The 25,262-nt window shown below is 38.4% G+C and overlaps 1 protein-coding gene across 1 annotated transcript; it reads left to right on the top strand.

The window, feature by feature from the left end:
• The first annotated feature begins 5,163 nt into the window (after positions 1-5,163).
• Positions 5,164-11,004, top strand: LOC147557562 (CBL-interacting serine/threonine-protein kinase 23-like). The gene is made up of 15 exons (XM_086658371.1): positions 5,164-5,871; positions 6,153-6,215; positions 7,226-7,297; positions 7,414-7,521; positions 7,637-7,717; positions 7,941-7,994; positions 8,090-8,215; positions 8,356-8,445; positions 8,593-8,712; positions 8,820-8,936; positions 9,027-9,143; positions 9,276-9,332; positions 9,842-9,916; positions 10,084-10,155; positions 10,751-11,004. Exons 1-14 carry the CDS (start codon positions 5,704-5,706, stop codon positions 10,147-10,149), a joined length of 1,314 nt encoding a protein of 437 aa, XP_086514497.1. The 5' UTR covers positions 5,164-5,703; the 3' UTR covers positions 10,150-10,155; positions 10,751-11,004.
• Positions 11,005-25,262: the final 14,258 nt, after the last annotated feature.

Here is a 25,262-nt window from a genome sequence, read left to right as displayed (position 1 = left end):
TCTCTTGTTTAGTTATGTGTCGTAGTTATTTTTGTAAAGAAATAATTAGTTATATGGAAAATTCGATTCCTATTGGCTATAATTCAAATATTGATGAGTTGGAGAATTAGAGATATCTCAAGAGGACACTCCATTTCTAGAGTGTCCTCTTGAGATATCTCTATTCCACCCTCGACACGTCATCTTAGAGATCCAAATAGAGTGTTGCATTGGAGAGAGTTTTCAAGCAAAAACTCTAAAAATCCTATGTGACACTCAGAGTTTCTAAGATTGAGTGTTGCATTGGAGATGCTCTTATGGGAGAGAAAGTTTTATGGGAGCGTATGTTTAGTGGTGCTTATCGGGGCGGGCCAGGCCGACCCGACCCAAAATTAAACGGTCCATGAAGGATTGCAGGCCGGGCCCAAGCAACTCGGGCTAGAATAGTCCCGGGTCGGGCCAGGCTCGGGTTGGCAAAACCCTTGCCCCAACCCGAGACTGGTACTTGACCCCGGCCAGGGCTAAACCCGGGCCTGGCCACACAAGACTTTTTTTTTTTAATTTCAAATCCAGTTAAAATATTACCTAATCCTAAAAGTAAATTGAAAAAACATTACAATTATAAAGCTATAAGATATCAAGTCAAAACACTAGGATTCTTACCTTTTTAAAAAATGTTAGATATATAGTAATGAGTATGACCTAAAAGAAAATATAACTTACCTAAACTAAAAGAAAATAAATACAAAATAGAACTTACTTAAAAAAAATTCTTAAGATTACTTACCTAGAAGATTTTGCATAACTGTTCTTAAAGATTTTATAGCATTTAACTAAATTTCTTCCCTAACTTAAAAGGAAAAGATTTTCTAAACTTACGTAAAAAAAAGGTTTTATAGAACTTACCTAAATTTTTTATATCATCTAAAAAAGAATTTCTAAACTTACATAAGATATAAATTCTTATTAAGAACGCAAATATTTCCCCTAACTTTTTTTGTTAAAAATCTTCTCTAACTTATGAACTTACCTAAATTTATTTTTACATAAGATTTTCTACAAATTATAAATATTTGTTCTCTATATTTTCTAGATAAGATATAAATCATTAATAGAAATATAAATATTCCAAGAAATAAAAGAAAAAAAAACAAGTTGTCGGGCTCAACTCGAGTTTCTGTCGGGCCTAGCCCGTCGAGCCCCGAATAGAGGCCCAGCCCGGACCCGAGAAAGAACCCGGGTTGACCTGGCCCGTTTTTCATACGGGCCAAGCCGGGCCGGTCCCCGGGTTGCCGGGCCTTTTGAACACCACTACTGACCTTATCACTAATTAACAATATTATTTTAAACCTTATTACTTATATACCACTGGCCATAATATTTTTGCAACCTTTAGTTAATAGAAAAATATTATACTTCGTACTTGTTTTGGTTATTATGAATAATTTTTAACCTAAACGACCATTTCCTATTTCAAGAACGACAACCAACTAAACATGAGCAATTTCATAAAAAAAAAACTAAGCATGAGAATTAGATCCAACATGTTGAGAGTATCTTCCTTTTTTTCTCAAATACTTTATTATTCTTCTGACGAGAATTGTAACCCAACTTTAACTGATCGAGATGCGAATTTCTTCTTTGGACCACCTCCCGCTTCATGTAAATTTTTTGTTACTTTCCCTGTTGTTTCTATTTCTGACTTGAATTTCGCCAGAAAAAGCTTAAAAGGAATATAAATGAATTGGGAATCTGTGAAGAAGATAAACTTGAACATTTTCAGGCGGGGTTAATGAAGGGAAAAATTACGATATTAGTTTTCACATACTGAAAACCTAATTTCATTGAAGAAATCATGCGCTCATCAAATAATCACGAACAAACCACACCTGGTCATCTAGGAAGAGGGATCTGTTTCACGAAGAACAAATGTCATTTCATGGAGCTCTATTCCAGTGAAAACAATTTTGTTTTTAATAATTAATTTCTTAAGTTTATGGAGGACCTATCGGTATTCTTAACAATTTAGGGGCTAGGCAGAAAGCTGGTCATTAATTTCTTAAGTTTATGGGGTATAAATAAATAAAAAATTAAGAATGGGGCTTTGGTACCGATAAACAGGGGAGTGTTTGAGGGGGTGCCCCCCCCCCCCCTCCCCACAACCCAAAACCGCAAGAGTTTGCCAAGGATTTAAGGGCCCCCAAATACCAAAGTTGATTAATGGTGCGTTTGGTTGCAGGATTCATGAATCCACGGATTCATGAGTCCTTGGGATTCATGATTCCACGGATTCATGAATCCAAATGGTTTCTTTTGGTTTGTTTGGTAACCAATAAGAATTCTACGATTCTTGATTTAAAATCCTTTGGTTTGTTTGTCTATTATATTTGGATTCTTACAAAATAAGATTCTAATTAAAATAATATCATTCAAATTCATGAATAATATCCAAAAACAAAATCTCATCCAAATATTGTCTCTGAGTAACTTAAATTTCATGAAACCTATTTTTTTCCGGTAACTGAAATTTTATGAAACCTATTTTTTTCACGAAAATTTCAAAAATAGTTATTTCTTTCTACGAAATAATTATTTTAAGAATATTATTTTTTTCAAAATCATTATTTTTTTTCCAAATCATTATTTTTTTTCAAAAATTATTATTATTTTCAAAAATAGTTATTCCTTCTACAAAATAATTATTTTTCAAAAATCAATATTCTTCAAAAATAATGATTTTTGAAAAAAAATGATTTTGAAAAAAAATGATTTTTGAAAAAAATAATGTTTTTTAAAAAAATAATGATTTTTAAAAGAAATATAATAATTTTTGAAAAAAAATAGTGATTTTTTAAGAAAATTTTTTAAGAAAAATAATGATTTTTGAAAAAAAAAAATAATGATTTTTTAAGAAAATAATGATTTTTGAAAAAAATAATGATATTTGAAAAAATAATTATTTTGTTGAAGGAAAATAAATTTTTGTTGATTTTAAGTTTGAAATTTAGGTTTATTAATCCAAAATCCAAGCAAATCCTAGGGGGTAGGGTGGGATTTTTGTCCAATACAAATTTTGAAATTAGGAATCCTTAGGATTCAAGAGTCCTAGGATTCTTGGTAGCCAAACAAACCAAGGATCCATGATTCCTACCAAATCTCACTTTTAATAGGAATCCTACTTAGGAATTCTGCAACCAAACACACCATAAGTAACTTTTCAATCTAAATTGTATCAATGAGTAAGGAATAGCTTAGTTGATAAGCATGTTGTATTACAACCTTCAAGTCACCAGTTCAATACTCAGCATCATCATGTTCTAATTTATTTTTTCACCTTATTATTATCCCCACACAATTAGTGTCATTACCAGCCATATGGATAACAAATTAGTTAGTTTATTTTGTATAATTCAATACTATTATTCAAAGTTTAATAGTTATTGTTTGAATTATTTATTCGATTTTGTAATAGTTATTTTCAAAGTGAAAAAATTTAGTTTACTTTCAAGAAAATAACGTACTTCAATGCGGATTTTGCATATAACGGGAGCAAATAATACACGATGGAGATGTTCATCTCATCCAAAAATAAAAATGATTGTTTAACTTTGAGTGTTTTGAAATTTTGCTGACTACATTACGTATAATTTTACACTTCACATTATAGACAGGGCCTCAAGCTAAAATTTCGCACCGGACCGCCAAATTCTCGACCACGCCGCTGCCCCTAGATGGTCTTAATGGTCTGTGTTTGTCCTTTACGGTCCAAAATGTCTAATGGTAGTCAATTTATATATTTATTCATGATATGTCCATATTTTGTTAAATGTAATGACTCTTGAGGTCTATTTCAAAAAATAAATAGATCATATTGTAGTAATATATTTTATATGATAGAATACACAATAATATCATATTTGTGATTAATCTATTTATCACAAAATGTTCAACTTTCATTAATTGAAATTCATGAAAGTCCGCATAATGTTAATAAAAAGTGTCAATGAGTATCTATGAAGGATTATAATATGTCAATGAAAATGTCATTAAAATGATAATGAGAATCTTTGAAAGTTAACAAACTCTCTATTGTCAATATGAATATCTATAGACACGAAACAAAGTTGTGATTCACTACACCCCCTAGATGAGTAAGGCCACTGTTTTGGGGAAAGTAGAAAAGTTTCCGGGAAAGACGGTGGAAAACAAAAAAAATTAAACTAAACACACCTTTAATGTCGCCGGAAAAAAGTCGTCGGCCGGATGTTGCCGGCGACTTCATCATCTTCTCTCTCTTCTCTCTTCTGTTTCGCTCTCTTCTCTCTTCTGTTTCGCTCTCTTCTCTTTCTCTTTCTTCTCCTCCCCTTTTCTCTTTCTTCTCAATGTCTCCGGCGAAGGGGATGAGCCCCTTCGCCGGAGCTCGTATGGTTTGAACAACCAGACGAGATCTGATTTGCTCTTCAAACCGGAAATGGTGAGGAAAAAAAACAAAACAAAAAAAAATTCGCCGGAAATGGTGGTTCGCCGGAGGGTTGCCGGAGATGGTGGTGAAAGTGGGAGAGGAAGAAGAGGGAAGAAGCTGAAAAAAATAATGGTGTGTTTGGATGACGGAATCATGAATCCGCGGATTCATGAGTCCTTCGAATTCATGATTCCACGGATTCATGAATCCAAGTAATATTTTTTGGTTTGTTTGGCAACTAATAAGAATCTTATGATTTATTATTATTTGAGTATTTTTAAACGTTTCTTTAGAAAAAAATATTGAATATACCTTGTTCTCGAAACTCGTTTTTCAAATATCGTTTCATTCGAGGAAATATCAGATTTTTTGGGAAAAATAATGATTTTTAAAAATAATATTTTTAAAATAATTATTTTGTCGAAGAAAATATATATATTTTTTATTTTAAGTTTGAAATTTGGATAAATTAATACAAATCTTAGCAAATCCCAGGGGTAGGGTGGGATTTTGGTCCAATACAAATTTTGAAACTAGGAATCTTTAAGATTCAAGAGTCCTAAGATTCTCGGTAGCCAAATACACCAAGGATTCACGATTCCTACCAAATCTCACTTTTAATAGGAATCCTGCAACTAAACACACCACAAGCGTTTGGAGGAAACATATTTTTTTTGTTTCCACCCAAAATTTATTATCCCGGAAACTTTGCTTATTTCCCCATAGCGCTGGTCATGAGTAAACATTTCTTCCATCCAAAAAGAAAACGAGTAAACATTTTATTGCAAAAACAAGATTTTGTATAGCACCAACCAGAAAAACTCTCAAATTGGTCCCCATTTATGATTGTCTCTTTAGAATTGATGTCTCTTTTCTTTAACAAAATTGGGTCTCTCTTTAAGACCATTCGAAATCTGCAATTTCTTCGGAATTAAAACAAAAAGCCCATCGAATTGATAACCATAAGTTGGGAATATTGATTTTCTTTCCTTCGTATAGAAGAAAAAGAGATAATGAATCAATGATTGAATTAGGTCTTTCAATCAAAAACAAAAACTTTCACATGGACAATAATATCTCTTCATTTTGTCGATTTCCAATCTCAAGTCGGTTCTGGGTTTCTTCTCTCTCTACCTCTGTTTCAAAGAAATTTCAATATACTGAAATCTCATCTATATCAGATTTGTAACAAGAACAGATAGGAAGATAATAGATCTTCTGTTTGAAGAGAGAAAGGGGTGATTCATTTGTGATAAACAAAGATGTCTTCTCGTGGTAGTACTAGGGTTGGGAGGTATGAACTTGGAAGAACGTTAGGTGAGGGAACTTTTGCAAAGGTGAAATTTGCTAAAAATACAGAGACAGGAGAAGCTGTTGCTATTAAGATTCTTGAGAAGGAAAAAGTTCTTAAGCATCAGATGATTGCTCAGGTTTGAAATCTTCAACTTGCTTTATTTTATTAAGATTCAAGTATATAATTTTAGACAAAATTATATATATATATATATATATATATATATATATATTAGGGTTGTGTGGTTCAATGTATATTAGAAAAATATTTTGATTGAATATGCTAATGGGGTTTGAGGTTGAGATGTAAGTTGTAACTCTCTCACCCTGATGGGTTTAAAATATATTTGCTAAAGCTCTCTACCAGTTATGTTGATTAGAATTCATGACTCATCTTCATGGTTTGTTTTTTTTTCAGATTAAACGCGAGATTTCAACAATGAAATTGATAAGACACCCAAATGTGGTTCGCTTATATGAGGTAAGATGGTGGTTGGTAATATCCATAACTTCGATATTTTATGGTCCCTATAAGTATTAATATTAAAAGAAGACTTATATGTGAAACCAGAATAGCCACACTTTTCTAAATACATCGTAAAAAAAATTGTAACTTTAGTTACCAGATTCGGTCATTTGGAGAGCGAACTCCGATCTGGTTCGATCGTACCCTTTTAGAGTGGGTACGTGAATCAGATCGCTAAATCTGGCGTACCCATTTGCAAGAAGAAAAAAAAAAATGAAAACATGATATTTAGGGTTTACAAAGTGTGAATACTGCTTTAACTTTAGGGTCTGCAGTTATTACTAAATTTAGGGTTTACAAAGTGTGAATATTGCTTCCATCGGTTTTAAGTTTCACATCATATATATATATATATTGCATAAATTTTGCGAATAATTATATCCCCTAGCGAATCGGAAACGTCTAATTAGCGTACCCCGTATTCATACCGGAGCGTATCCCGTTTCTGGTAACTATATTTTGAAGTGCCAAATCTTTTGCCCAAGATTCTTTTAGAAATTAAATCCGAATGGAAGCTTCTTAGTTTGTCGCTGTATTAAATGAATATATGGCCTGCATATTTTATATACGGGAAACAAGTAAATAACTGGATTTTCACCTTGCCTCTGGTTGAAATTATGTGATTTAGCTATATTATCCCACTTTGCCCGGAGGAGCGTCATGAGATTATGCCGTAGGTGTAGCTCAAGTCTAGTAAGTGTCGAAACTTTTGAGTTGGCTAGTGGTTGTGGTGTCTTTGCTAGTAAAAAAACCCTGTACCCGTCGGGCTCAGATATGGGACTTTGGGTGGCAAAAGCGTTGACAATATATCGATAACTAGTGATGGTTGGGTTGTTACATTAGCCTCTAATCATCTGTTTTCACTAACATGTATACTCTATTATGCATTTATTTTTTCATTTTATAAGATTGGTTATGAATTGAAGTTTCAGAATCATTTCTTAAAAGGGTACTTTATGGTGCAGGTCATGGCTAGCAAGACGAAAGTATATATTGTATTGGAATTTGTAACAGGTGGTGAACTCTTTGACAAAATTGTAAGACGTTCGTTCTCGACATTTTATTCGGTCATGCTTGTCCAGTTGTCGTTATCAGGAAACTTCTTCTGCTATACGATTACACTTGACATTGCAAATTGTATTTCTTGCTCCAGGCTAGGAATGGGAGATTGAAAGAAGAGGAAGCAAGAAAGTATTTTCAGCAACTTGTAGATGCTGTAGATTACTGTCACAGCAGAGGCGTATTTCATAGGGACTTGAAGGTGAGGAATCATTTTTCTTCAATGGTTTCGTTTTCTTCCTTCAGTTGAAATTCTGAATTTATTATCAGTAGAAGAAGATAGAAATTATTTTGTGTTGTTTTTCCTTTATTCACAGCCCGAAAATTTGCTGCTAGATGCTGATGGAGTACTCAAAATTTCAGATTTTGGACTGAGTGCACTGCCCCAGCAGGTTCGGGTGAGTATAATATATGTTCAAACTTCAAAGTTATTAGCATAGGACTATTAACAGATAAAAATATCATATATCTAGTAGAAGTTTTGTATGTAATTTGTCACTGTTGGACTCCTCACGTGTTTTTCACAATCGAGTTTTACATCTATCGGTTGTTCATGAATAACTCGACGTACTTAATCTTCGGAAACGAATCCAAATGAACTTTTTTATGTTTTCTTTTCAGAAAGATGGATTACTTCATACAACATGTGGAACACCAAATTATGTTGCTCCAGAGGTATTATAGCTTCTAATACAGTTAAACGACTCAATAAATACATTCTTCTTTTTAAATCTACCACATTTTTTCTCATCATATATTCCTCTGTTTAGGTCATAAACGACAAAGGTTATGATGGAGCTAAGGCTGATCTCTGGTCATGCGGTGTAATCCTTTTTGTCCTCATGGCAGGTTATCTTCCTTTTGAGGATTCCAACATAATGTCATTATACAAAAAGGTTAGGTTTGCGGGTGAACTTTATACTAGATATACGATTTCATTTGTTTATTGTTGTTCTTTTTTCAGAAAGAAATCAGAGTTGTTTAATTTTATAATATTATTCAAACCCCCATTTATGTGAAGCCATATGATGTGCAGATTTTTAAAGCAGAATATACTTGTCCTCCGTGGTTCTCCTCAAAAGTAAAGAAAGTAATCAAAAGCATCCTCGACCCTAATCCCTTGACGGTATGCACATTCCATGTATATTCATTTTGACGTATAGCTACTTCAAACTATTCACATTTTCACGGGCAATTTTTCCTTTGATTTGTTCACATTGTCCCTATAACTTTTGCTCTATGGATTCACCATATGTTTAATGATCTTAACCAGCGAATAACTGTTGCTGAGCTCTTAGAGAATGAATGGTTTAAGAAAGGGTACAAACCACCAAAATTTGAGGAAGAAGAGATTAATCTTGATGACGTGGATGCTGTATTTGATGAATCAATGGTAATATTTTCGTGTGCATTTTGTATCCAAGAGTTGCCAAAAAAGTTGACATGGTTTACTTATTTTAGACGAGTTCTTTTAATTAATTTCTTTTCTCCTTGGTGCAGGATTCTGGAAATCTTGTTGTAGAGAGGAGGGAGGAAAGGCCGGTCACCATGAACGCATTTGAGCTCATCTCTACATCTCAAGGTCTTAATCTTGGTAGTTTATTTGAAAAACAAACGGTATGTTCTAGTTAGTTATAAGGCTCTATTTCGATGAAACTTGTGACGTTATTAATGTTACTTAACTAGTTTACATCATGTATTGACTAGGGGCTTGTGAAAAGAGAAACTAGATTTACTTCCAAACACTCTGCTAACGAAATACTCTCAAAACTTGAAGAAGCAGCCACTCCTTTGGGATTTGATGTGAAGAAGAATAAATACAAGGTGGAGACATTCTTCTTCTCCCACTTCTCTACTCCTAGTTTCTCAGGATTGAGATGTTACCAATAATACCGATTCAATAAATCGTAGCTATCTTCCTTTATTTGATGAAATTTATTGGTTTATGAGTATCAGATGAAGCTTCAAGGAGCCAAGACCGGAAGAAAGGGCCAGCTATCCATTGCAACAGAGGTACTAAAAGTCTAAATCTTCTTAGTTACTTCCCATATTCTTAGAATCTTAGTGTTATTTGAGCTTAAAAGAACAATAAAATTCGAAGGAATGGCTGAAACCTGAAATGATACTTCCTCCCTAGTTCCTACCCTTGGATGTTCCGGCATGTGTTCATGTTATTGATACTGATCATTGTTTTTGGTAGCGTCGAATAAAAAAGACCAAGGAATTAGTTATCCTGATAGAAAACTATAACAACCCAAAATCTGAGGCCAGTAAGTGAAAATACATCTGTTTCTGTAGTTTATTTTGGTCTACTTGTCTTTGGTGTATACATGTCTCGAATCCGTTTTTGATAGTTACTTCAATCTCAAAACAGTTCTTGGATTAACGTAAAAAGGAATACGATATTGAATATTTAAACCAAAGAGTGTAACCCAGATTATTTCGGATTCTTCCCTGGTTGTGGAAAAGTAGTTCTTTGGATATACAATATGAAGGCTAATTTCTCTTTTGAATGCTTATAGGTTTTTGAGGTTGCTCCTTCTTTGTGCATGGTCGAGGTTCGAAAAGCTAAAGGAGATACCTTGGAGTTTCACAAGGTATTATGTTACTGACACTGCATTCGTGGATATAATGTTAAGATAAAATTTGACATCTGCTACATAATCTTAGCATCAAAACATGAAGATATTTTCCTTTAATTTTATATAGCTTTTCACCAAAAATTTGAGTCTGAGACCCTTATTTGTGCCTGAAAATGTTGCAGTTTTACAAGAATCTCTCAACTGGTTTGGACGATGTTGTTTGGAAACCAGAACCAACAAAGAAATGAATTCAGGTACATATGCAGTTCGAAAGGACTCTAGATAGTAGGGATATTGTCATACCGTCTCTCCTTCGGTGTCAATCTAGTAGAGATGGATTGAAGTTGATCCTTATTTTTTATTAGTTTGAATCAAACACATGGTATTTTGGAATAAATAACCCCGTATCATGTGTCCCATTGAGGCATTGACCTTCTCATTCTTCTAATGACATTATTATCTGTTGTAAAACAAGGTCCCTCTAACCCAATAGGCCTTATCCGACAGTCTCTAATGATTGAAATGCATTATCGAGATATGAAGCTTTCCCAGTGAGTCGAAACTCACCGGTTTACAGCAAGGATTCGTCACATTCTTTATTCGCTAGTTTAAACCAAATCTGAACCCCAAACTAGGTGGTGTTTTTTTTTTTATCTGGATCTGAAGGCGATTAAGACGTACCTATTTTTAATGTAAATTAGATCTTAAAACAAGCTCACTTTCAGATTCAAACATATTTTATAGCTAGTAAAAACTTGTTTTAAGATCTAACTCAATTCAAATATTTGAGTTTCTCAATTTAATTGTTCGCAAGGTTTTGAGTTGCTTATTTGTTTTTATTTGCTGCAGGTGTTGCTGGGACATCTTGGTTAGTTTAAAAATGCCTTCCAAAGTTTCCCCATAGTGGTTACTGATTTATTCTTTATCCACCCAAATGGGGTTCGCACAACCAAGTGTACAAGCATATACAACATTATTTCCTTCTGATTTCATGTGGAACCACATTTAGAATCGCCTGTTCGTAATAGAAACATGAGCGATGTTTTGACATTAAGTATGGGATTTAGTATATTTGTTTATCAAAGAAAAGATAGCTAGAAAAATCGTTTTATTTTACTACTCGCTAGTGGTTACTAAACAGTAAAATAAGTGCCTCAACCACTGATTATTAAGGTCACCAATGACAGAATGTTTTTCTTTTTCTGAGTGATCCGTTTGTGTCAACTGCATGAGGGTGAAAAAAGAGGCGTCTACATAGAAGGTTACTTTCCCTCACAAAAAAAACTGTCGTAGAAAAAGGGTTACTAAAATAATTACTTACACAAGAGGTGGAGTCTATGGTTATTGAATTTGGTTTATTAAAGATATAACTAATGTACTTAAGTTGGTCAGGCTTTAGGTTTTTTCATGTTGTTGGGCTTTATGTGTTTCATTATTGGTTTAACTTAGACGGTTATCGTGCTCATCGCATCTTCGTAACGTGTCAATGTTTTGTTGAGATTTCGAATTATCCTCAGACTGTTCTTGGGGAAAATGTTGTTATTTATATGCAAAAAAGGGGTCGTTGCTTCACACGTAAGGGGCTTGCTCCAGAGGTGGTGGGTACTCCAAAGTCCAGAGGTCAAATAATGGATGAACTTGCTCCAGCGGTGTTTATATCCACTCCCAAGCCCAGAGGTCGTGATAGATGATTGATACCGGTGAAAATTGATCATTTAGTGATTCCTTCTTCTTAAGAGTATAAAAGTCTCAAATGACCTTTAAGACAATTTCTATTGGCTTTCAGGTTTATGAATATTTTTAAGACAATTTTAGAGCAGTAATGGAGTCATTTGATGATATCTATTATATTTAGGTGATCCAGTATTTTAAAACTTGAAAGAGGTTTCTTTTCCTTAAAAAAAGAATTTTATATCTTATTTTTGAGAAAACTATATCGAAATTGAATATTAGAGATCATCGAAATACTCGAATAAACTGTATTAACATGTTTCATCCTTTAACATATTCTTCTAGTTAGGAAAACAAGAAAACATGTCTTTCTTTTTTTGAGCATTTGGAGCACGTAGTTCGTCCGAGCATTTCGGCAAATACTTGGTGGGCGTTGGAAGCACGAGCCAGGAGCACGCTCACCTTGGGATGGAGGGTGCCTCAGCATGGGATGCTTTGGTTAAGCGATTAAGCTTGTCTCATGGTTTATGCCATGCACATTTGGTAGTTACTTGTTACTCGTTATTGTCGATTAAGACTCTACATTAATAGCATAAGATGATCCTTTGACCAATTATGAGCATTAGGTATATCTAGCATTTAAAACATATACCTTTGAGTCGAGTATGCCAGAATCAAGAATCAAACCATGCAAGCATATGTCTATGTGTTTCAAGATGGATTCCCGAAATCCTTGACCTCATCACATTCAGAAACAAACCCGAGCCTCTCATGCACTAGTAAAATAGGTTTAAGTTTACTTATCTCTTTCGTGTATCTTTTTAATCCAAGATTAATCATCAAAACCCCATTTCTGCTTGATTTATTTACGTAGGTGTTAAGGTATAGTTTTTTGTTCTAGTGGACAAGATAAACACTCGGTCGCAAGACTACGTCTCAGCTACTCATGTTGATCGACCTCGGTTTATCGAGTTTACTAGTCCATACCTCCTCTTGGGTTGCAACATTTTCAAGTGCATCACACAGATCGTTAGCAATAATTTCCAGGAATTCTTCTAATATTTTCTCCACAAGTTTTGGAATTTGGATAGGTGGTTTTACGACTTCTGTTATGCCAATCGGGGTTCAATGTGGTCAATACAAGTAATCAAGGAGACGCAATAGGAAATAAAGAACAATCAAGAACAGAACACAGAAATTTACGTGGTTCGGTTAGTGAGACCTACTCCACGGCGACAAAGACGCGATGATTTCCACTATGATAAGCAAACAAGTTTACACAAGAGATTTCGTGAGATTGTGCTACTGATATCTCCTCAGGGTTTAGTTTATATAGCCACTAAACCCTAATAGCACTGCCTCACCGACTCTCTCTTAAATTCGAATTACACATGGATATGCTAACACTAATAACCGACATAAGCCTAGCTTCGCATACCAGCCCTGACTCAGTAATCAGCTCCGCTAACGGGTCCAAAATTCGCCACCGAAACCTTTTGGTTTCGGCAAGCAATTACCATTGCCTTGTAAGCGGGTTGGCGGGTCATAAACCGGGTTAGATACCAATCCATATTCGAGTCACTTCTAACAACTTCTTCGTGTACTGTCGCCTTGACAACAACGACATGAACTCATTGTGCCTCCTTGACATCAACAAAAAACCGTCCCCTGACCTGCTCATTATAAGAAAATTTTCTTTAGTTGGGAATGCAGAAGAAATACTTTTAACCTTACTTCCTCGGGAAATCATGGGAGTTTTATTTCATGTCTAGTCGAAAGCATAAGTGTTGGCTCAACCTATGAAGGTACAATCAGTGTCCCATTGCCATGGTCGTCCAAGGAGAATATAGCTTGCATTCATATCGGTCACATGATATACCAATTACTGTTTGTGTTATTTCCCAATAGAGATAGAAACTCGACATGTTTTGTCAATTTTCTTGACATGTCCCGGCTCTATCTAACAAATGGTGTATGGTGAATGATTAAATATAGATGTTCAACAAGTTTCCAAGAAACAAAATTCTCAAAACTTGCGGAGTCAATAACCAATTAACACACTTCTATTTTGTTGATGTCTAAATTTGGCTTCATGTTATGATTAAGGATAAAGAGACTCCTTCATTGAATCTCGATCTACTTCTCATGAACTAGGGTGCGAAACCTACATAGGTCTGAGAAATCTCTCTGATGCTCAAGTCAGTAAGGCGTTCTTGTAGTTAAACAATTCAGAATGAAAATTGGAGTTTAGAAATTGGACTTTCTACTGATTGTATTAGCTTTTGCCTTGTTCAAGACGACCCGTTACTTTATATAGGCTCGTTTAGCCGACTGTGATGACTGGATGTGATGAGGTGGAGAGAATCCACTGTCTTGAAGTTAAACTACTATTTCGCAGTTGTAAGTTATTGAGATTCCTTCGTTAAGTTTATCTCGTATATTTGATAGATATATGTTCCCTTATTCAAGGAGATTCCGTATTTTGGATACAATGTATTATCGATCTTGTAGATTTGGTAAGCAAAAGTTTCCTCTTTGCGGGGTTCTTGTACGCCAAGTTGTTTAAACACTTAAGATTTTTCTCGCCTATGATCTTTGACCAGATTAGGGCTCAGGTTGGGAAAGTATCAGGCATGCTTCTACCCTCCATATTCCAGGATTAAGGAAGCGGCCACACTTACGCAGAACTCCTTTCTCTTTACCAAAATCTAGTGCAATCTTGATTGTATTTAGAGCCACATCAGAGCTTTGGCGCCTTGGACACTAATACCGACCCTCCAATTCTGGGCTGGAGTGGGCGAGGGGAAAAGCTCTTTCGGATTCACCTCCCTGGTGACTTCACACTTGTTGACCCGTTAGATCCTTGGTATTTCCTTAACTTATTGACCTTATCAACTGATGACCAATTTTAGGATCATCGCCTTTTATTTTACATTCTGATCGAAAGTTTTTGTTTCATTCGCTACAATTCTCCTCCGATGAGTAACACACGGTGAACCATGCGAGCCACACAACTTGAGGAGAAGCAACTGAAAATGTACGACCGTACTCTAATATATTAATGGTTCATCATTAGCTTTGCAGTTGTTCTCCAGATCAAGAAAGTCTGAATAGATATGACGTATCAGATGAGATGCAAAGTGACATGGGAATCGAGCATTGCACTTGTTCTAAGTACAAAGGGGAGACTAAAGGATATCGTACTTCGGTCTCAAGGAGATGTCCTCCTGAAGGAGTGTCCTTCAACCAAGATTGCAATGCGTTCAATTTGTAAGTTAGGATGACGATGACTTTATCCGGAAGATCATCTGGTCTGGTCAAATTAGGGATCGTAATGCTTAGCTAGAAGCCGTTTATGATCACTGGATCACTTCGGTAATCCACGGGTAATATAGACCAGATCCTACAACGGGTATACCAAAGAGAGGTAGATTGATCGGAGAGATTTGACTCGTGGGAGCTTGCCTATAGATGGATATGATCCAGTCTGATTATGCTCAAAAGATAGAAAAGAATCGGGCTCGAAAGGGAAGCCCGAAAAAGGGCAAAACCCACTTTTAAGGGAAACCAAGGGATTCCCTTAGGGGGAGATCCTTGGCCGACCACTTAAGGGGTATGGGTCGGACAAACTAAGCCCATTAAGGGCTAGTCTGGCCGGCCATAGCATGAGGAAACCCTAATTAGGATTTTATCCCTAATTAGGAGTTTCAGTTAGATTAAACTCTAACTTGTGCTTATATTTTCTGAGGGACTTTTAGGATTCCTTATTTGAGTAGGACTCTACTAAGGTAATGCCTATATAAGGACCAGTTATTAGAAACGAAAGGGTGTGGATTTTTCTCAGGAGAAAACTTCATCTCTCTCATAATATACAGCTAATTGGAGAGAGAGGGTTTTAGAGAAATAACTCCCAATCTATCTATGGAGTCAAAAGAAGAATAATTCTTCTTCTCAACCTTTAATGGAGTTCTAGCAGACAACAAAGAAGGGAGATCAAGTTATTTAATCGGGTGTCTCAAGTAGAGGAGCGACAATTAGAGCTCTCATCTTCTTCGGGATAAAGTTAATGGAATTTAGTTCGTGCGAAAGCGAATCCCGGTATTCTTCTTTTAGTTTCTAGTTCATTATTAGTTCGTGCATATGATTCTGGTTAATTAGTGTTAAACATATGATGTTTGAGATTCCGCTCTCAACACTAGTTAGATGATTAGTATGTACTCCCTCAGTCCCAAAATGAATGACCTATTTTGAAAACCCAACTTATTAAGGGAACATCATTAATTGTTCTTTGACTTGCAAAAATAACATGGTTTTTCCAATTGTATCCTCATTAACTTTTTTTATTTACAATGAAAAAGTTGAACTTACCAGTAAATAAAGTTGTCATTAAATTTATAGTAATGGGTATTATTGGAAGTAGCGAAAAGTTCATTTCTTTATTTTTAGAAATAGGACTCTAAAATGGGACAATCCCAAATAGAAATTAGGTCATTCATTTTTGGACGGAGGGAGTATTAGATACGTAAAAAACCCTACAAATAGTCCTATTCCCACATCCCACGAAACAGCGCTATCTTGTCAATCTCTCATCCTAGTCTTCTTCATTCATTGTTGTCCAACCAATGACCCGGACTTGGGATAAATTAATGGAATGTGATGATGCATAAAATGTCTAGACATTGACTAACGTCTGAAGAGTCAAGATCAGACCTGAAGTCCAATTAGGGGTGGCAATTTGGTCCGAACCAGCGGTTTTTTTTCCAAACCCGCTCCTAATGGAACGGGTTTTACCGACCCGTTTATTAAACGGTTCGGGTTTGGTATGAAGTTGAAACAAATAATCGGGTTCGGGGCGGGTTTGGTATTAGATAGTAAACTCCGCCCCGAACCGATTACTACCATATATATTAAATATATGTTTTATTTAAGGTTATGTTTCTAAAACTTTAATCTTATATTATCAATTTAACTATGTTATGTTTTATATTATTATTTAAGTAGTTGTAGTGTTTATGATTGATAAACTCAAAGTCTTATAAAATTTTGTTAACGATTGTTATGTTACTTCAAACTAAAATAACTTTTGTGAAACAAAACACAAAATATTTTGTTTGAACCCAACCCGACTCATGTTATATTAAACGGGGTGGGGCGGGGCGGTAATGGTTTTGCAATTTTTAATTGGGGTGGGTATGGTAATTGAATATCCGCCCCGATTAATTATTGGGACGGTAATGGTAAAACCCGTTTGCTAACGGGACGGAGTTGGGAAGGGGATGAACCGTCCCAAACCCGCCCCGTTGACATCCCTAAGTCCAATGGGTCACCCCGGTTTAAGGCAGCAGGACCGCTGAACCCTTGACGATTCGTTACATACTCCCCTAACTGGGAGTTCGGCTAGAGGAAACAAGCCCTGTAACGCCTTCGGCATGAACAGATCAGTCCTGGGGTCTCCAAAGGAATGAGGGAGCTCCACGTAGGTTTGGTCGATGCCTTGCACCCAGAACTGAGAAGGCATAAGCGCACTTGAAACCTACCGACTTAATCCCGAAATACCTTAAAGATCCTCGTCGGCTAACAGATCCTAGGTAGAAGCGTATTAAAAACCTCAGTCTAAGGGAGGAAACTTCTCTCAGAAGGTCTATCACATCGGCAGGATATCTATTGAAGATCCTTGAACTTAGTAACTTTCATCTATCCCGAATCCGAGATAAACACAAAGGGAAAGTTTCCCTCAACGGCAAAGACCGCCACCTCTTAAGCCTATAAAAGGCCCCCCACATTGTCTTCCACGAGAGGTCGGGAACATCGTCTTCTACCCCCAGACACCCTAGAAGAAATATTTAGAGTTCCCATAACTCGCCCCCAAAAGGATTAATCAATATTCATTCTTTTACTGCAAAGAGCACCCTGACTGTCTTGAGCGTTGGAGCGTTTTTCGAACCCTTTGCAGGTTTTCCCTCTCAGAAATCAGAAGATTAGGAGCTTGGAGATCAGGAGCTTAGGAGATGAAAACAGAAGTAGGAACAAGAAGTAGAAGCAGGAGCAAGGAGCTAAAGCGAGGAACGAAGAACAAGAGCTGGAAGCAGGAACATACGTAGGAATCTTACCTCACATAACAGATATACCATCATAACGAAGGCTTTCATAGATCAAGTCCCTTTTTCATGCTGATATAACGGAAGGCCATTTTTTGACATCAGCATTTGGCGCTAGAAGGAGGGGCATCTCTCCAGCAAAACCATCGATTCGGTAAAACTCGAATCCTCCTGTTCACTTTCAAAACTAATTACTTTCTTTAGCCCTCAGGTAAGTATGTCTCCAGAAGAACGCACCCCCTACGGATCCCGAAGGTCATATCTCAATCAGGATATGTTCGTAGTCACCATCGAACGACTCAAGGCCGAACTACTGCAGCAAGAAAAAGAGATCACGCAATTACAAGAGAGCCTCCACACAGCTGATGCAGTCGGGGAAGAGCCAGTACGAGAGGCCTCCAACCTCGAGGAAGTCAGAATTCCCGCTCTGAAGCAATACGACGGTTCGGGAGACCCGAAAAAGTTTCTCAACCACTACGCCGCGGCGATGAGCTTTTACACGACCGACCGTGACGTCTGGTGGGTGGTCTTCGTAACTATTTTAACAGGGCCGACTCAGGAATGGTATTGGTCGTTGGAGTCCGGGTCGATAAAATCCTTCGAGGAGCTCGCCCAAGCCTTCCACGAGGCCTTCTCAATCAAGAAGGCCTCCGACCATACGAATTTCCCCGACCGAAAACAGCTAAGCGTTAGCAGAACGCCTAACCTGAGTCGGTGCAATACCCCAATCATATCAGGTATCATGAAGTGGACGTAGTCGAACACGCAACCAAAACCTCGCTCAGGTGCTAGCTGGCGCTAGTGCACTTTTGCCTTCCCAGTTCTAGGTGTAAGGCATTGACCAAACCTACGTGCACCCCCCATTCCTTTGGAGACCCCAGGGCTGATCTGTTCATGCCGAGGACGTAACAGGGCTGGGTTCCTCTAGCTAACCTCCCAGTTAGGGGAATGTGCAGCGGATCGTCAAGGGTTCAACGGTCCTGCTGCCTTAAGCCGGGTTGACCCGTTAGACTTCAGGTTTGATCTTGACTCTTCAGATGTTAGTCAACGTCTGGACATTTTATGCATCATCATGAGTCCCGCCACTCCTTAGTCGAAAGTATTAAGACTGAGGAGTAGAAGTAACTCTCGTGATGATGGTTGTCAATGTTGTGACTGACGATTTGGGTTGCAAAGAAGACTTCCCCTTCAGTGATGATGAGTGGGACGATGGGACTGCTGCTTTTGTGGTTCGGTTGGACGATGACTCTGACGAAAGCTCTACTTTCTCAGTACCTCAGCCTGGCCCTGGTGATCATCCTGACCTTCCCCTTTCTGATAAAGAAACATAACGTGCAATTAGTCCATATTTTACAAAAATTAACTTAGAAGCATGTTAGACATAGATATGTCACAATTTCCGACAAATAGCAAACCTAGAAACGGATCTAGGATACATACTTTATTTTATGAATGTCATATTTTGTATGTATATATATATATGTGTGTGTGTGAATGCGTAGAATAGTATTGCCTTTAGATAAGTAATCGACTCTTGATTCTAAGCACAAGTGAGTATGTGCCCGAATAATACTTAGAGTATAGGGTCGTAGAATCCATTGATGAACTGAACGATGAGATCATGGTTCAAGTGGGAGTAATCAATGGAGGTTCAAGGACGTAAATGCATAAGAACCATAGGTGAACAAGAGGTAACCTAAAAGATTAGATCTTTTAGGGGCTATACTAGGAACTAAGTAATTCCTTACGCAAACTCACATAAACTTTACGTAATAAGTCATGAATAGTTATGATAGAGTTCACAGTAACACATACTTGATAAATTTCGTAAAAGTCCCCAAAAAGAATTTTAAGTAAAGCCTACCCGGAATAAGACACCTGCTGAGCCCTTGTTCATCGATGGTGGGTCTGCCTCTGTAGGGTGCCACCTTTTACCTCGGGACAGTATAGGTAGATCTATGAAGAGGTCTACAAGTCAAACTAGTTATTCTCAACGAGTCAGCAAAAGGGTTTTAGATTTTGAGGCAAAGGATGAATTGAACACATAAATTTGTTATTCATCAACCAAGAGTCATAGGAGTATGATCAGTAAAGAGTTACTCACCCAGGACGATGGGGTTAAGGGCAGTGCCCTAGTACGCTTAACTTCAAAGAAAATGGAGTTTTGGAATCGCATTATTCAACCGGGGACGGTTCATTGAATAATGTGGCAAAACACATGATAATAAGTTTTAGGATTTTGCTTTTTCTTTAAGAGTAGAGTATATATTGCTAATGTCGTAAATTGGCTCCCGGTTAGATCAGCATGAAAAAGGGAGTTGATGCATGACAGCCTCCGTTATGATGGTATATTTTGTTTAGAGAGGAGAGATTCATCTGTTCAACTCTGCTTCTCTGCTTCTTTGCTCCAGCTCCTTTGCTCCAGCTCCTCGCTCCTTGCTCTTTGCTCCTGTTCGCCTGTTCCCGAGGGGGGGGGGGGGGGGGGGGAACCTACAAAGGGTTCGAAAACCGCTCCGACGCTCAAGACAGTCAGGGTGCTCTTTGCAGTAAAAGAATGAATATTGATCGATGATGTGACACGAAAATGTCACATTTAGAGAGCCTAACTTAGACTAATTAGTCCTTTTCGAGTGTTATCACTAATATTTTATGTTTTTTTCATGTTAGGTACTTATTTTGGAGTTAAGCGTGTGATTCGAAATAAAAGGAGCAAATTATCACTATCATTTCATGTGCCCAAAACGAGACAAAATGAATTCAAGCAAATCAAATTACAAGTGGAGGCAATGACGAGTCCGACGGTGAAAACGGAAGTCAATTCCGAGTTCGGACGGGGAAGTTATGAAAGGAAGAAGTCCGAGGGTATTTTAGTCCTTTGTGACAATTTGAAGATGTAGAGACAAGGGTGGAGGCACCTCTTGGTTTCTAAACCAAGACCAAAGCCCACACAAGCCCAAAGAAGAATGACAAGGAGAAATTATATGAGCACCCTCTCTTTATGGATTAGAGTCAGCAAAGTCTAAATGAATTGACTAAGTCAAGGGACTCTAGGGTTTTAGTAGTTTAGGCTACTATTCATCATCTTCATCATGCATCAACCACCAAGAAGCAAGGGAGAGAAAAGGAGACAAAAAGAGGCAAGAGGGTTCTTGAAGCTTTAGAGTTTGAAGGAAAAGAGGGAAAGAGAGGGAAGGAGCCGGCCATCACCAAGGCCGGCCAAGTCCGGAGCATAGTAGCTCGGGAACAACAGTTGCTCCGAGTACGAACAACAACTCAGGCAGCAACAACAGCTCAGACCTGCAGCTCGGATGTGCAAGGAACAACACGGTCTAGCAAGCAGCAGCAACAGGGAAGCGTGCACCAGCAACCCGGGAAGCACGAACAACAGCGTCTGCAGCAGCTTCCACAGCAGCAAGGACGCGTCCACGGGAAGCTTCACATGCTCCGGGACGCATCTGCAGGCGCACACTAGGCTCGGGACAACAGCCGCAGCCCCATTGATGCTTAGAACTAGCCGGATCTTGTCTTGGCCGGAATTTCTTCATCTTTGGCCGAAATTTTCTAAGTATTCCGGCCACTTTCTTGGCCGGAAACCTTAGGGCGTTTACTTCCCATGTCATGGTCTTGCTTCCCATATGGTTTGATTTCATTTTCGACAAGAAATTTCTAGAGAGAGAAAGCTAGGGTTAGCTTTAATTGAGGTTGTGTTCTAAATGGAGAAGATGATGGTCGTCGCTATGGGGAACCCAGAAAATTGCTAAGGGGAGATCGGTTGCAACTAAAAAATCATATTTTCCGACGATCTTAGCCTCGAACCATCATCGAAAAAGGAGGATTCTCTCACCATTTCCTTTCCATTTCTTATTCAATCACCATATTTAGCTAACTTTAGTTTGTCAATTATATGAGATGAAATGTGATGAATTCGTGAGTATGTTTAATATGATTTGATGTTTTGATTATAAATTGATGTTCATTTATTTCGATTATCGTTTTGATCGTATTTTCATGTGTCTTGTCAAGCATTTACTTCGCATAGTTAATAGACGAAACGAAGTATTCGTTATCGATCGTAGTCTAAGTCATAATTTCATGTGTCTTGTCATGCACTTCACATAGTTAGGCGACTATTTGACACTTTCGATGACTCGGGATTAACCGATTTAGACTTTTGTTTGACTAAGTATGATCTCCGGACATACGTAGTACTTAGAGACATCTACTTTAGGAGTCGAATATCGATTTTACCTCGACACATTAAATCAGACTACACATAGTCGTAGGTTTATCATTATGGATTCCGGACTTCGACACCTCTCTCACTTATTTGTTACCCGAATCGAGTTTTACTGTTCCTTCGACTATTCTCTCGAATCTCTCTCGCCCGTTTACTTTTATTGTTTAGTTTAGTTTACTTGCTTGCTTTATTCTTTTTGTTACTCTTCCAACCAAAACCCTCTGTTATCTTTGTTTCTTTCCTTTTTAGTCTAAGTTAGCTTTTAATATTTAGGCCGAGGGATAAGACCCTTCGTTATCCAAACTAACTTCCTATCCTTGGATCGATCCCGACTTTGCTGGATTACTACTTGATACCTCCGCTTGGGTGTGCAACTTTTCGGGTGCATCAATGGATCCTTTTGGGGGGAGAGTTATGAGAACTCTGAGTATTGGGTGATCTTTTCGGGATGAAGAGATCGTGTCATGTGAAGGACGAAGTGGGGGGCCTTTTATAAGCGAAGTTAGACCGACTGTGATTAGTTGCGGTGGTGAGGCGGTGGCCGTCAAACCGTAAGGGAAGTTACCTCTTTTGCGTATCTAGGGTTTCTCTTCGAGTTTATCCCGAATCTTTGATAAGTGAAAGTTCCTAAGTTTAAGGATACTTTGTATATATCTTGTCGGAGTGATAGACTTTAAAGGAGAAGTTTCCTCTTCTAGATATGTGGAGTCTAATCGGGCTTCAACACTTCCAGATGTGAGGCCGACTGAGATCTTTCTAGAAAGTCCGGGATTAAGTCATGAGGTTGCGCAACACTGATATCTCCCCAGTTCTGGACGTAAGATATGGGCCGAACCCGTGGAGACCCCCCTTATTCCTTTTAAGATCCCATGGCTGATCTATCCATGCCAAGGGCGTTTAGTGTAGAGCTGATTTTTTCCGGCCGACCTCCTAGTTAGGGGAATGTATGGTGGACCATCAGGTGTCTAGCTATCCTGCTGCCTTAAGCCAGTCGTTCCAAGAGACTTTAGGTCTGATCTTGACTCTTCAGACGTTAGTCAAAGTCTGGACATTTTATGCATCATCATGAGTCCCGCGACTCCTTAGTTGAAAGTAAAGAGACTAAGGAGTAGAAGTAACTCGTGTGTTTTTACTTTATTTGAAGGCCTGAAGTCGAGAATATTACCTGTCCCAGAGCTGTTTCGTGAAACTCTTTGGGTCTTACCTGGACCTGGGTTGTTTCGTAGCGCTCGGTCTCTTTGTTGATATTCCAGAGCTGATTGGTATCTGCTAAGTGGAGATCCTTTCTCATGAAGCGCTGCTTTTGCTAGAGCCATCCCAGCTATGTTTTGCCTTGACATGTGGTTTGTTCTCCCGAGACACGTCTCGTCTTCTGCTGGAGTAATTAATATTTTCCATGCGTGATTTTGTTACGTCATAGATTTGATCCTCTGATCACGCGTTTTCAGCGTTGATCTTCTGGGTTGCTGTGTACAACAACTATGGTGGACGCATGGCCCTTTATGAGTGGGGGACGAACGCTCTTTTCAGAGCTCTTTAATTGCTCCGCCGTTTATCGAGTAGGATGAACTGTTGACGACCTTCGTCAGTAGTCGAGGAGACGTCAGGGTTTCTTTACGTCAACTGATTACTGCCGCGCGTCTTTTTCCTACTGGTCTGGTGCGCTTTAGCCTCAACCCTCAAGCTGAGTCTATTTAAGCCCCCGGATTTGCTCATATTTTCTTCTTTACCTTCTTCGTCTAGTCAGTTCTTCATTTCTTGAGTTGTGATCTTCTTCTTTTCTGTTCTGAAAGAGAATGGCGACTCCTTCTTCTGTCGCTAATTTTTTCGGCCAAAATCGTTTCACAAGTCGGATGACTCAAGAGGAGATCGACGCTCTTCGAAATACTCATGCGATTCCAGCCACTGTTGAACTCCTTCTTCCTTCGCCCGAAGGCAAGATTTACCTTACTGATGACCGCCGCGTTGGTGTTACGAGGTCTTCTTCAATCTGGGGTTGGTGGTTCCTTTCCCTCTCTTTCTTGTTGACTTACTGAACCATTATGGGCTACAACTATTTCAATTGAGTCCTAACGTCGTAATGACTATCATGGCGTTTTACTTCCTCTGTCTTCATCATGGTGAGAAGGCGAGTCTTTATGCTTTTGACAAGATTTTTTCTGTTAAGTCCAGTGATTGGTGCTGGCATTATTTTTCCTCTCGTGTCGGTCCATTCTTCTCTGCTCCAAATATCCCTAAGGTTTACAAGGATAGATTCCTTTTTGTTCGCCTCTCTCTTGCAACTGAGGATTATGGTTTTCGTGTATCCAGTTCTGCCCACGTTCGTCCAAAAATCATCCTTGATGAGGGAGATGTTAGATGTTTTGAAGCTTTAATCGCTTTGGATAGGGGGAGAGAGGGTTTCATTCCTGAAGGCGTCGCTGATCTACAGGCCCTTTATCAGAAAAAGACGCTCCCTTCTCTTCTTGGTGAGCTTCGGTCGGATATGCTTCTTCTTTTCTTTTAGGTATTTCCTTATGTGTCTGATCTTCTTGTTTTCCTTCTTCTGATAGAGAGATTGCAACAGTTTATCAGGACCGAGGAAAACTATCTACGGATGAAGGACGTGGCCAACATCCCATACGAAAGCGAACGTCCCCGAAAGAAGGAACGAAACGAAGTCAGGCCACCCAGGGACCGAGAACGAGGCAGGAGACCCAGGGCTGACTTCGCAACCTATACCCCACTAATGAAAGGGAGCGAGGAAATCTTACAAGTATTGATAGCAAAAGGCAAGACCAAACTGCCTAAACCCAATGACGACCGCGAAGAGTTCGGGTCTAGGGACATGACTGCGTGGTGTGCCTTCCACAGAGGCTACGACCACAAGACTGACAACTGTCGGCACCTCAAAAACCTTATCGAAGAGATGGTAAAGAAGGGAGAACTGGATAAGTACATCCAGAAAGAGCAGCGACCCTACGAATACCGGAACAAAAGGCCGGTAAATAGGGCAGGAATTGGATCAGAAGCCAACGAGCAGGGCCTGACTTTCAAAAAGGAAAACAAAGGTTTGGAGGAACCAACCGGAGTAATAGGAAACATCAACACCATAGTGGGAGGACCGACCCTCGGCGGAGCAACTAAAAGGGAGCAACGAAGATACACCAACGAGGCGAAGAACCCGCCTGTCCTGCTAATCAAACCAGCCGTGGAAACTCCTCCCATCGTCTTCACCGACGACGATCTGGTTGGAGTAATAACTCCACACGCAGATCCATTGGTAATAACGGCTGTAGTGGCCAATTGGAGGGTAGGACGCATCCTGGTCGATACAGGAAGCTCGACAGAAGTCATGAGTCGGACATGCTTCCAC

Source organism: Eschscholzia californica, unplaced genomic scaffold (genome assembly GCF_041429995.1).
Source record: "Eschscholzia californica isolate CP2 unplaced genomic scaffold, dmEscCali1.0.p SCAF_2, whole genome shotgun sequence".
Classification (NCBI taxonomy): Eukaryota; Viridiplantae; Streptophyta; class Magnoliopsida; order Ranunculales; family Papaveraceae; genus Eschscholzia; species Eschscholzia californica.
The sequence above is the reverse complement of the archived record's forward strand: the minus strand, read 5'-3'. Positions and strand labels throughout refer to the sequence as shown.

What these genes read in the sequence shown, in the direction of transcription:
- LOC147557562 (XM_086658371.1), top strand. Translation starts at nt 5,704, where the DNA reads ATGTCTTCTCGTGGTAGTACTAGGGTTGGGAGGTATGAACTTGGAAGA. An exon ending in GTGAACTCTTTGACAAAATT is followed by an intron (nt 7,298 to 7,413) that starts GTAAGACGTTCG and finishes TTCTTGCTCCAG; the next exon opens with GCTAGGAATGGGAGATTGAA. An exon ending in CTGTATTTGATGAATCAATG is followed by an intron (nt 8,713 to 8,819) that starts GTAATATTTTCG and finishes TCCTTGGTGCAG; the next exon opens with GATTCTGGAAATCTTGTTGT.